This window comes from Scaptodrosophila lebanonensis, unplaced genomic scaffold (genome assembly GCF_003285725.1).
Source record: "Scaptodrosophila lebanonensis strain 11010-0011.00,11010-0021.00 unplaced genomic scaffold, SlebRS2 tig00000113-arrow-arrow-pilon, whole genome shotgun sequence".
NCBI classification, from domain to species: domain Eukaryota; kingdom Metazoa; phylum Arthropoda; class Insecta; order Diptera; family Drosophilidae; genus Scaptodrosophila; species Scaptodrosophila lebanonensis.
In genome coordinates, this window is record NW_022060575.1 from 1,996,728 (window position 1) to 2,010,465 (window position 13,738).

At 32.6% G+C, this 13,738-nt stretch overlaps 1 protein-coding gene across 3 annotated transcripts; it reads left to right on the forward strand.

Moving 5' to 3' along the window:
• Positions 1–42: 42 nt before the first annotated feature.
• LOC115628333 (POC1 centriolar protein homolog) lies at positions 43–1,694 on the forward strand. Of its 3 annotated transcripts, none has more exons than XM_030524395.1 (4): positions 43–361; positions 416–1,039; positions 1,099–1,293; positions 1,441–1,694. In XM_030524395.1, the coding sequence occupies exons 1-4, from the start codon at positions 110–112 to the stop codon at positions 1,498–1,500; spliced, it is 1,131 nt and encodes a 376-aa protein (XP_030380255.1). In that variant the 5' UTR covers positions 43–109; the 3' UTR covers positions 1,501–1,694. The 3 variants fall into 3 exon arrangements, with proteins under 3 accessions (XP_030380255.1, XP_030380256.1, XP_030380254.1); XM_030524396.1 differs by having other exon boundaries at positions 1,451–1,694; XM_030524394.1 differs by having other exon boundaries at positions 1,099–1,694.
• Positions 1,695–13,738: the final 12,044 nt, after the last annotated feature.

Consider the following 13,738-nt stretch of genomic DNA (forward strand, 5'->3'; position numbering starts at 1 on the left):
ACTCTGAGTTCATTTGGCGTCGCATTTTAATTGGTGTTTGAATTCAGCGGGTTTTTCAACAAACCGAAAAATCGAACTTTAGGTTTAAACTCAACAATAAACTAATAGCATGGACCTATTCAGCGATCCATCCCTAGAGCGCCATTTTACTGGCCACACTAATGCAATAACCCAGCTACGTTTTAGCCCAGACAGCTCTCAAATCGCTACAAGCTCTCTGGACCATCATGTTATTTTGTGGAACTTGAAGCAAGCGGCACGATGCATTCGCTTCTCCTCGCACACCGGACCAGTCCATGGAGTAAGCTGGTCTCCCAAGGGTAACCTAATTGCCTCTGCTAGCCAAGATCGGACAGTTAAGGTAAAAATAAACTGATAAGTATGTGCGAAAATATATAACAATTATGTGTGGCAGGTGTGGGAGCCCAAAGTGCGTGGCATGTCTGGTGAATTCTTGGCACATGGCAAACCCGTGCGTAGTGTGGACTTCGATGCGACCGGGCAGTTCGTTGTAACTGCTTCCGATGACAAATCGTGCAAATTATGGCGCGTCTCACGCCGACAGTTCATCACATCCTTTGCGAAACAAAATAATTGGGTGCGTGCTGCCAAATTTAGCCCAAATGGTGAACTTGTAGCTTCGGTAAGCGATGACAAGTCACTGCGCATCTATGACGTAAAGTCGGGCGAGTGTGTGCGTTGTTTCACAATGCAGCAAGCCCCGCCAAGGCAGCTTGCCTGGCATCCGATGGGCAACATGGTGGCAGTGGCCCTCGGCTGCAACCGCATCAAGATCTTTGATGTGGGCGGCTCACAGATACTACAACTATACTTGGTACATTCTGCTCCCGTGAATGATGTGGCCTTCCATCCAAGTGGCAATTTTCTGATCAGTGGAAGTGACGACAAGACCATACGTATTTTGGATTTGTTAGAGGGCAGACCCATCTATACGCTGACGGGACATACGGATGCAGTGAACGCGGTGGCCTTTACACAGGATGGCTTAAAGTTTGCTTCGGCAGGCGGTGATCGTCAGGTTAGTATCATGAGGGGTGCATAATCGGTCAATCTGATACTGATAATCTGATATTACAGCTTCTCATTTGGCAATCCAATCTGCACACCTATGATGCGTCACAATTCGAAGCCAAGGCGACATCTTGTTGCGACACCAGTGGTACTTTTTCTGCGGAGCCAAGCCGCTCCGGCTCGGCTACTTCAAATGATCTAAGCATTCGCATCGATCCACGAGAGTCTATGGCCTACCAGGCACTAGACGAAAACTTCCAGGTGCTTAACAGCGAACACATTAAACAAGAAACACAATGTGCCACAAAGATGGCAACGACACCGGATAAATCACCCAACATGAAAATTAAATGCAAAAAATTTTGTAATTAGCCGGAGTTAAAAGAACAGTCTGATGTACCACTTTAGCCTCCCACAGATGCTGGATGTGTCGCTCGATTCTGTTTCAGAATGCTGTTCAACGCATGACCAGCTTGCCGAGCTAAGCACCCAGGTGGCACAGCTAGACAAACGTATCCGACGCTTAGAACAACTGTACTTTAGATGAACATTTGAGCAGGTAGAGATTTTGTGAACGGTTATTTGAATATAAATATGTTTTATGTTTATTATTTTCAATTGATTAGTATATTATTAAAATTTAATACATTTGCATTATTAAATTTCGCAAAACTAAATAAATTTGTTTTAATTTATAACATTGGGCTAAACTTTATACAAAGGAAAAAGTATCTACTAACGAATCCGATGAATCTGATAACTTACATATTTACATCTTACAGTTGACCTATCACAATTAAGTTCCATATGAAGACGGCCTAACTCGATGAAATTGTTATTTAAGGGATTTATGGAAAATCACTAATAACGGTAAAGTTCACCAGAAGAAAGAATCACAAATTTGTACTTTTTTAGAACTTGGGAAAATATATGTAAATACCAAGTTTGGTTATTCTAAACTGGTATACCCTATTATATTTTGTTTACAGGATGTACAGTTACATATGTATCAGGTCAAAGTTTTAAAAATCGGTTCTTGTTTTGACCTTTTAAATAAACTAAGTATGCGTACATTTATATGTGCGCACAGCGACCATAAGAACTAAGGGCGCAGTCTTTAAGGTATTTCATTAAATAATATTTTTAGTCATCTTTTCATATGGTTTCAAACCATAAATTTGGTTATAATTGCTCCCATTATTATTGCTCTTGTCAAGTATTCAACAGTGTTAAATTGTTTTCAATTCAATTAGAGTGTGGGGACCAAGTTATTTAATCCATTACCTCCATGGATTTTTCAGATAACCAAGACATAGTTTCGAATGGTTACTGTTTATACCACTATTTAGCAACGCGTTCTACTATGTCTTTGAATGTTTCTCAGTTCATACTTTTTTGCCATATCCCTTTTTAGTTCGTTATTGTGCAACTTAGAAATTTTTAGAGGAAAATCTGGAGAACGCTGTCACGATCAATTGTCGGAGTTTGCTTCGGATGGACAAGTATACCAAGTATGTGTAGGTGTGTGTATTTACAGCCGGTATGGTCGCAATTTTTATTTTAATGCCTTGATTTTGCCAACTATATCAAAATGGCGTTCGTACCCCGAGTCGGCAAACTACAGCTATCATTGCTTGCCTGTCAAATACAAGATGACGTCGGAGACATATGGGCGGGATTATCGGGTGGGTGTTTGACGCAGTCCGCAAAGGATAGCAATAAACACTAGTGTGCGCACTTGTAAGTGAAAGACACCCTTCTTTTTGCTGAGTTACTAAAAAAAAGTAAAATTTTAAACATAGTTGGGATATTATTATTTTAATGATTATTTTTTGATCTTTTGGCAGCAAAATAAATTGATTTTCAGGAGCTCCGATCCGCGATAGGCGAACATTCAGTTGGTCATGAACACACAATCCTTACTAATTCGAAGGTTTAACAAGTTCCAATTATTAAAACGCGAGAGATGGTTTTTTTTTTACCGGAAATTGAAGCCGTTTAAATGGGATTGACACATTAGTTGAGACCATCGGTATCCTCGATATACAAGTATGAGTAATTTGACCAGTCCCTTAATAAGCAGCCTCGTCCCATTGCACATTCTCCGAGATCTTTAAATTCACAAAAGCATGTTTGGAATTCCGATTTTTAGCTTCAATTTAATTTAATTTAATTTAAAAATTCCTGTGGGGAATGTACTGTGTCTTCGATATTAGTCACGGTGTCGATCGATTTGATGATTTTATTTAGCTGTGGATTTTTGAATAATATTGCTTTAATACTTAAAGCCACATAATGTTTCGTGGATGATTCTGAACTTGCAGCATACTGTTCAGAAATGTTTTAGGTCATTTTTGTTCACCTTGAGTTATATTATTGGCGTTTTAGTAGGATTCCTATATTTTTTGCATAAATATCATTTAGCCTATGATAACCGGGGACAGTGTAGCTTTCCAGCAGTTCCATTTCAGTTCTAATAAACAAACAAATCTTTCCTCTTTATAATATTAGTATTGATAAGTAAATTTATCAAGATGTTTTCAATTGTCAACCGAAGGGAAAAGTCATCAGTACAGCTTTGTGTACAACAAAGCAAGAACACACCTACCATAAATAGTTTACTGATAGATAACTAATTAAATTTTGAATCAATTTCACCGGAGATTTTGACTAATTTTGATCGAGTTATGCAGTTTTTAGGACGCATCTTTTGAACTTACGTACTTTGACTGACCATTCTTCTAAAAAAATTTATCACCACCATAAACTTGGTTAATCAATTCGATAAAGAGATCTACCAAAACAAACCGCCTTTTGTAAGGGATGTACCCTTTCGCGCTATTCCGAAAGTCCTCTTTAATTAAGTTGATAATCGTGCAATGGGATAGGCAATAAATGAGTGAAAACCGTACTCCCCCTTCAACTTGGATGGGTTTTGAAATAAGACACACATTTTATTCATTTGATTATTATTTTTTGCATTTGGTTTCTTCTTCTTTAATAGTTGTTATTTTGATAGCGTTCGTTTCAATATATGTACATATAAGTTTATACACATAGACGTATGCATGTATGTATATATCCGTGTTCATTTAATACATAGACATTTATCTGTATGTGTTTGTGTTTTTTTGTCAATAACTTATCCTTTTAGGCATATGTATGTGTCTATTAAATATTCTCGCTTATGCATTTTTGTTCGATTTTTGTGTGAGTGTGTGTGTACGTGTACGTGTGAGTTATGCTATTATCGGCGCCATAGCGTTCTCTACATGCAATTACAGTTAAATTTGTATATATGTATGTACTCTTTAAAGTGTAAAGACACTAAATTTCACAATGTTTGTTTGTTCTTCTATTGACACTACAAGGACTCTCTCATCTAGAGAGATAGAGAGATGAGGGCTCTCTGTGCCAAAGTTTGTCAATCCTATAACTTCTAGGCTACAAACGTTTTGGGGTCGGATCCCAACTGGGATACATTACCGATGCACAAGTAAAAATTTGTTTATTATATTACGGAAATTTTCATTTTTTTTAATGAAAATGTTAGTTATTATTTATGTCTTTTTGTTTTGTTTTTTTATAAAATCTCTAAACAGCCATAAAGTCGAAAGTTCTGAATCATATACACACATATATGGTATTACACAAATACCTATGCGTGTAAACTTAAAAGTCATTTTAGTTTATAAAACGGATCTTCCCTGTTATGATCTGCCTGGGATATTTTTGGAGTGCTTTCTGCAGACAATTTGGAGGATTATCAGACATACTATATATGTACATACATATATAAATGTATATACGATTCACTGTTTCTTTGTTACTTATATAGTAAATAATATATATTTACTCCTGGTTGCATTTTGATTTTCATACTAACTGCTAAGAGTTTTCTAAGAACTATTCTCCATTCTGGAACAGTGACAGCTATCGTTTAAACGTTCATTTACATTCCTTACAGTGTAGAGCGCTAAATGTATCGGTGTGCTTTGTTTTTGATATAAGTACTTCCTTTAATTATTATTTAAATACACTTGAAAAGGACACCAAGTAAAAACATTCAGTACACGTACATAGTTTATACAAAAGTGATTAGTAGTAGTACATAGATTTTAGATGAGTTGACTTGCTCGTTCTCTCTTTGACGGCGGCGTGCCAATCCTCATTTGGATGGACATACCAGGATGCATGTGCAGGTATATGTATATACGAGTATTATAAACGCATTACCCTGCCCCAATATTTTGTTGCAGGTCGCGATATGTCTCGTAAATAATCGAAAGCATTTCATCGGGGGATTACAAAAATGTACAAGTTGGTTCGCGAGTTCGCCCCAATTGCTCGGCAATTCGTTGTCTAACCCAGGGATTTCAAAAGCTATGCAATTCTTCAAATTGTAGTTTTCAATTTTTCCACTAAATATAGTATGTTTTGCAGTGCTTTTGATTTATATGTTTTATGTATGTATATGTGTACATATGTATACTTGCCGTATACATGAATATGTAAGTAAATAGGTATGTTAATTAAAGAAGCCTAGCGGTTATGCGAATTTGTATGTTTGTATTTTATAATTTTAGGTATACATATGTATGCATGCTGTACCAAAAGAGAAACATTGATAAATGACATTAATGGGTCAATACATACATACTACATATATAGTATGTGTTTATATATATACTCGTAAATATGCCTTGGTGCCCAAATAATTCTTCCACATTTCATATATGTATGTCTTTAAGCATAAACATTTATATATGTATGTGTGTGTGTGCGACAGTTAACTCGCGCTTTGATTATCTGTCTTTTAAAAACATTACTTTTTGGGAGGGATATTCAATACAATTATATACTCGTTCATACATACATATAGTATACTTGTATGTAACGTAGGTGTGCACCTACGAACGTACACACCATGTGGGAAATTGCACAGATTGTCTGCAGGAAATCGATCGGATCATAATTGTACCTCAAATATGTGTATGTGCTTGAAAAGTAAAAAGGTTAACTATAATGGAACAAGCCCAACTCTTCAATACCCTGTACCCAATTGGCAAATTAGTTTTAAGTCAAACCTATTTCCAATTAACCCCAACTTGTTTAATTAGCCAAAAGATTGAATTAAATAATATCTTATGATAAGGTTTCTATGATTTATGTTAAATATGTTTCTTCAAAATATAAAATTTTGTGAATTTAAAGTATACGTTAAAAGTGTAAATATTTGAAGAAAAAATTGCATACTTCAATAAATTTTGCTCAAATTAAAATTATATAGTTTGATGATATTAAGAAATAACGTCGCCAGTCACTTGATAGGCAAAATTCATAATATCATTGAAAGTCGTACAAAAATATATAAAAAAAAGTAAGCAAAGCAACTAAACGATTTCCCTATGCCTCTCCTGTTTTTTGACAATCATAAAAAATGGGCCTATAGTGTTTCCTATAAGTGGATCATGAATATGCATACGAGAGCTAAAGCCTCAGCCAATATACTTTTAAGTGCCTTTGGTACAGGGTATAGTCAATAGAAAACTTATCTCCGGATACTTGCGGACTTCTTTTATTAAATTTGATTGGCCGGCATTGGAAAACGGTTTCAATCTTAAATCTGTGCGAATTGTTCACCACCAAAATAGCTTTACTTCGACCATTACTTGTAGTTGAGGCAATTACCTACATTACTTGACTTCTCATGTTTTGTTTCTGTTGTCAGCAATCTATTTATAAATTTTTCATTAATTTTGCATATAAAAATACATATTTAAATTCTTTAATCTGAAACTGCGCAATTGGAGATATTCGAGCGTTCTTGCCACGTATATCCCGTTGCGTACAAATGACTTAACTATATTTTAAATATATATATATGGCTTAGTTATATTAAAATGGGGTGACTTGCTCCATTAGACATTTACATACTCGCACATAAATATTAGTACATAACTCTACATACTATATAAGAAAAGCAAATGCCACAAAAGTGCCTTCATTTATGTATGTATGTTTCTCTTTGTTTTTGTTGTACAACTATAAATATGAATATAATACATAAATGTTACTTTGTTATTTAGTTAAAAACATATTGTTTCGATTACAGTTGCATCACTACGAGAATTTTCGTTTTGCGTTAGCTTTTATCCATATCCGTTTCCGTTTCCATTTCCGTTACCATTTCCTTTTCAATCAGCAAAAGGTACAATCAATTTGTTATATATGTATTTGTGATTTACTGCTGCTTAGACAAATTTTAAATTCAATTTTCTGTAAATTTTAGAATCAATATTTGCGCATATGGTTTCGTGTGCACACATAACTACTCCTCATGTATGCCCCACCTGCTACATAATTAGTTAATAGTATAATTTATGTTAATATTTGTAAAACATATATTTTTTAAATTTTGTTTTCGTTTTCGTCTTTGTTTTATTTTAGGTAGGAAATATGCTAGTCTTATAAATTTCACACATCAACATTTTTGGTTAAGTTTTGTTTGTTTGTTTGTTTTTGTTATTTGTTGCCATATTGAAATATTTTATGTTTAGTAAAATATATATTCATATTTATTTATATATATATATATACTATATATTAATATGTATTTGTATTTGCATTGATTTTTCGATTTAGTACGCATGAGTGTATTTATATATTTATGTGTAAATATCGTAGTTTGCTCGCGCAATTTATTAAAACATCTAATATCAATCCAAACCACAATTTGAAATGTTTCCTCTAGTACGAGAAGTTTTTGTATTTGGCAGATCCATTTTTTTAATATATATATTTTTCCTTTTTCTCTTTAACTATACGCCATAATGAAGAAACACTGAGAGATTTGAAATGCTACACAACTGGAAAACATGTTGAAACATAGAGGGGTATCTTTGCCTTTAAGTTTTGAACCGTTCTGCATATCTTCTGAGCAGGAATGCGGACTTCTTTGTGTCAAATCGATGTTTACAGTTTGTGTTCTGCCTATAGTTTTCTTATATCAATTTAAAGTCGGCGCTTCAAATGAAATCTACTTATGGACGGGTTTTAATCAATCTTGTTTGTCAACATCAACGTATTACGACTTGAATAAATCTTGCACGGTAACCATATAATTTTAACTTCAATCTCATTGTGTGCCACTGCAACTACATTTCTATTACTTCGGCTAATTGTTCTCTGTTTTTTTTTTTCTTTTATACAATATTTGAACTGTGTCGCTAAACTCTATATTATTTTAGTACTAATCGATACACCAACTCTCGTTCTACTTTATATAAACCATTATTAATAGGTATTACTATTTGCTGTTGTCTTTTTAAATGCACATAACTTGCGTATGAAACACACTTCAAAGCGACAAATTATTTCGAAAAAGCTCATTAATTATTTATCCTTGAATTGGTCATATAATTAGGATTGATTTTGAGATTGAAAAACTAACTATCAGTTACATAAAATGTATGAGAAATACGACATATGCGACAATTTTGAATTCTTAATATAAGAAAAAATAAAGAACTCCAATGTCGTAGATGTGGACATCTAAATTCTGCCAAGTTTAGTTCGGTTTTCACATATGCAATTAGTTTTAAGAAGCTTTAAAGCACAATAATCAAAAAAATCCCAAAGTCTATTAGGAACATTTAAGCATTTACTACATGAATGGAAAGGAAATCTCTATGACGAAACACATATTAGAAACTAATATTTGTTTAAAATTATCCGAAATATTTGAAAAGAAACAAGAAGAATGTGTTTTCGACAGTAATTTTTTGAAAATAGCTTTTTTCAATATCTTGGGATATTTTGATACAAATATCGATATTCAATGCGTAATCCGAAGAAACACGTGTTAAATTAATTATTATAGTTTTGTTTTTTTATGAAAACCGAGCTCTAAATCAATGGACAAACCATTTCGTAATTTCGTAACGATCCTGCCTAGACCATTTAAAAAAAAAAAATAATGTTTAGGATGGTCGCCCGTTCGTATACTCAGACGAATTTGTTAAACAAAAAAGGATTTGCCCACAGAATTATCAAAATGAAAAGGAAAAGAAAACGAGATTGCTTTTAAAGCAAAATTTCGCTTAATTGTACAATATTTTGTTGTTGCGTATTATAACATTAACTAATTAATTTATGTTTGCATTATTTATGCTAATTATTTGCTAAAAATTATTTTCCTTTGATTTGGTGGGATATATGTTGTATTTGTTGTTGTTGTTGTTAATTTTAAGTTTTGATTAGATAGTTGTTTTATTATCGAAATGATAAGTCGATAGTTGAGTGTTCGAAATAAAAATACCAAAAGAAATCGTTTGCTTTCAATATATTAAAATGTATATTTATGTTTTTTAATTAGGACATAAGCGATTATAATGTATGTATAAACGTGGGTATGTGGTATGTAGTCTTCATAAACATAGGTATGCATATACATATATATATTCTATATATAATTCAAAATTTCTGTGAGTAAGACGCGAATTAAAAAAACATCTTAAAACAATTATAATAAAGGATTTTCAAAAAATTAAAACATAAAGTGATTCAAGTGTTTAGTTTACTATTTATACAATTATATGTGGGTGTGTGTGGGTGTTTGTGTGTGTGTGTAAAGATATATACGGAAAACACGATCCGCTCCTTAAATCGTATTACAATACATACATCGAGTTATCCACGTACAAACTTTAAGACTACACAGTAAAAACATTTGCATGTTATTATAAATTGTTTTCCGTTGCGGTTACTATTGTATTTTCTTATATGGTAAGATGTATGTATGCATGTAATATTCATATGGGTGTGTGTGTATATTTGTGTGAGTAGTAGTTATGTATGTATGTATGTGTATGCATGGTAATTGTAAATTGTTGTGTGTGGTTGGTTGGTTGGTTTGTTTGTTTGTTGGTTTAAGTCTATCAACGTTTCGTTTTTGTTACATTTAAAGCGTTCTTAATCTTCATAATAATTATGCCTTTAATCGAACATTGAGTAAAAAGTGAAAAGTTGATTACCTTGTTTAGTTAGCTTAGATTAATCATTGAATAATTTCCCGGTTATGTTAAAAAAGAAACGAAAAATATATTCGTGTACAATGAAACAAAATAACGCCAAGACTTTTAAAGCAACTTTCAGAGTACAAACTGGCATGTTTTGTATTTTACTTTTATAATTCCTTACTATTTCTATATATTTATATGTAGTTTCTGTTGTTTGAATTTCTTTTGTAGTGGTCCATAAAATTGCTATAAAAACACCTATAACTTTTCAAATACATATTACATACATTTGTTGCCTTTGCTTAAGTTTAATTATTTGCTTTGATTCTTTATCTAAAACGTAAAGCGATTTTTCGTTTTGTTTACAATTTCAGCTGCATAGTTTCTCCTTTTCTGCATTTGCATTTGCTTAAACACCAAAAGTTCAAATGTATTAATACATATTTATTATATCGGTATATATATACTCGTATATTCACAACACTAATGTTTCTTTATGTACGGCCTATTGCGCTGCTTATTAAATGTTCATTCTTGAATTCATAAAACTAATACAAAAATTATTGGTTTACCCTTAAAAGTTGACCTCAATCATCTGAGTTTTCTATATTTTAGTGTTATGATTATTAAATTTGTGTTTGTTGCCTTTTTGTTAAGTCATTTCCAGTTGAGCGCCAATTCTTCGGGCTCGCATATAGAAAATTCTGTATGTGTGTCTGTGTGTGAGAGAGTCTATTATTCTTTTCTTTTCTTTTTTATCTGTAATTGATTACATTATGTTTGTGTGTACTATATCTTTTGCTTTCCTTTTGTTATTTCGTTTAATTCTAATTACGACGACAGCGACGACAAAAAATTCTGCTCATTCATTAAATGTTTGTTTTGTTTTTGTATTTGTATCGATTTTAAAAACTACATCACAATAATTATATGCTAAAGTTCAAATAGTTGTTTTATTTGATACATGTAACATTTGTGTTACGTGTTTGCCGTTAAATGTTTGTATTTGTTACATAAATATTTCGTGCACATATGATTGTTTTGTTTTTGTGTTTAAATCAACATCTACTCATATTAATGCGTAAAGAAACTACAAAAAATTTGTTTATTTTCGATCGAAACTGGTTTTGATTTAACTTGTATTATGCATATGTATGTATGTATTTAGATTTTAGTAATTATAGGAAGTGCCACAGTTCCGTTGCCTGCTGCATAAACTTAAAAGCATAGCGACAATGACAAAGTTAAAACTATCTACAAGTACTTGAAGAAACCTATTTAACAAGAACATTATGTGATAATTTGTAATATGTATGTATATATGTAGGTAGGTAGGTAGGTAGTTAATCAGCATGTATATGTATGTATATATAGCAAGAGGGATTTGTACATAATTAACTTGTATAAGTATTTACAAAGAACAGAGATAAAACCCAAGCCCCTAAAGCACATAATGTCCGATATACATACATACGGGTCCAAGTATGCATTCGTGTGCTCTAATTTAACACTAAAAAATAAAAATCTGTTAATATTATTATGTGTATGTGTGTTCGACACGAGCTCTTTTGCATAACTAAAAAGGCCTCAGCACATAATCAGTTCAAAAGATGGCAATCTTCTCATTCAATTGGTCGCCCCAACCCAACTCTCAACCTATACTATAGATAGAATTATGTTTAAATCAAATACAAATTGAATATATATGCGATTACAAAAACTAAGTTGTCATATCGAAATTAAATTTTAATTTGTTAGGTCCTTTTCAATGTCTCCACTATTGCTAGATTGCTTCACCTTTTGTACTTCAATTGAAATTTAAATATTGTTTCCCCACGTTGCAAAACTAAACATATTTTATAACAAAATCAAGGTTTCATAATATATGGGCATGCATATGCATATGCTTGCTAGAAATATTTTAAGACATCAAGTAGTGTGTGAAATATTCAAAACTAATCTACCCTTGTCCAGACAATCCCGACTGCATATTGTGTGATTGCGCTTGATTGAACAATAATGAGAAAGATGCCAAGTTTGGCAGAAAGCGCTTCTAATAAGAGGACGTTAGAACGCTTTTCAAATAAACATGCAGTTCATTTATAAAAAAGGAGGTTATTATAAAGTTAACTTCAAAGAAATCCATATCTCGTTTAAGCTAACAACTTCTGCTGCCGTAACTTCTTTTAATTGGCAAAATCTTTAAAAACAAGAAATAACGCTACAGTCGAACAAGCCCGACAGTGTAATACCCTGTACCCAGGTAAACTTCCGTCACTGAGTTATATGCGCCCATAGCAGCAGCAAAAAGAGGAAGAAGAAGAGCGAACTTGTTGCTGCAGTTTGGGGAGGTTGTACTGGCGAGAATTTGTTTGGCTAATAACTTTTCTTAGAATTGACCGAATTGAATAAAATTTTGAACAACAGTAGACAATTATATATAAATTATGTGTGCAAAGTTTGGTTTAGGTAGCATTTGAAATGTGGACGCTATTCACGAAATTCTGTAGCGGGGGAAAATTCCAAAAAATAAAATAAACTCGTCCTTTCTCGGACGTAGGAGAATCTGGATGCCAACTTTGGTTATTCTAGCTTTTATAGTTTCTGAGATCCTTGCGTTCATCCAGACGGACAGACGGACGAACGGACGGACATGTCTAGATCGATTTCTCTCGTCATGCTGATTCAGAATATATATACTTTATGGGTTCGGAGATGCTTCCTTCTGCATGTTACATACTTTGCACAAACCTAATATACCCTTTTTACTCTACGGGTACAGGGTATAAAAATAAATGAAAGGAGAATAACTTTGAAATCATGTTATGTACAAAATGGACGCCCATGCGCTTTTTCGGTTAATTCCTACTTATATTCACGTTTAGTGTGTGTTAAACATAGTTTAGAATCATTAAGTTGTTCCCCAGCCCCCTTCCCCATCATTGTGATATTATTGTATGCATGATACGAGTGTGTCCTTTCGTTTTCGCTTGGGTTGGTGTTGTTTATGCAAATAAAAATCTACATACTAAATAGTTGATATACATATCTCTAGATTATTTGCTTTGTTTTTCTAGTTAAGGTTGTTGCGGTATGTTTTTGCTTTCGTACATAAGTTAATATATATACGTGTATGTGTATATATAATAATTATTACATAATTCATGCAATTTTAAGCATATTTGCTTTCGTTATTTTTTGTAATTACCATTATTATTATTATTTTTATAAAAGGCAATTGCTGCATAAAATGTTGTACACCATTGTGTAATAATAGTTCATTTTATATATATGTGTATTTATATATTTATTAATATATTGTAGTGGCGGCCGTGCTGCTGTTGTTGTTGTTGCCTTCCACTTCTGTTGTTAATGTTGTTACTTTGTTGAGGTACTTTCTAAGAGACTAAAATCCTACACATTTGAATTATTTTGTAGTTGTTCCGTTTCCTTTTTGCATTAGTTACGCTATTCTGTTTGTTTTACATTTTAGGTGTATTGTTTGTTGTTTCTTGTTTGTTGTTGTTATTAAAAATAGTTTGTTACATACTTGGTTGTACTTATTAACTAATATAAACGACGTTTACCTAGCTTAGAAACGGGTTTTTGGATTTGCATTCATAATATTCATAATTTTTAGGACATCCTCATATATATATTTATATGTATATATATATATATATATA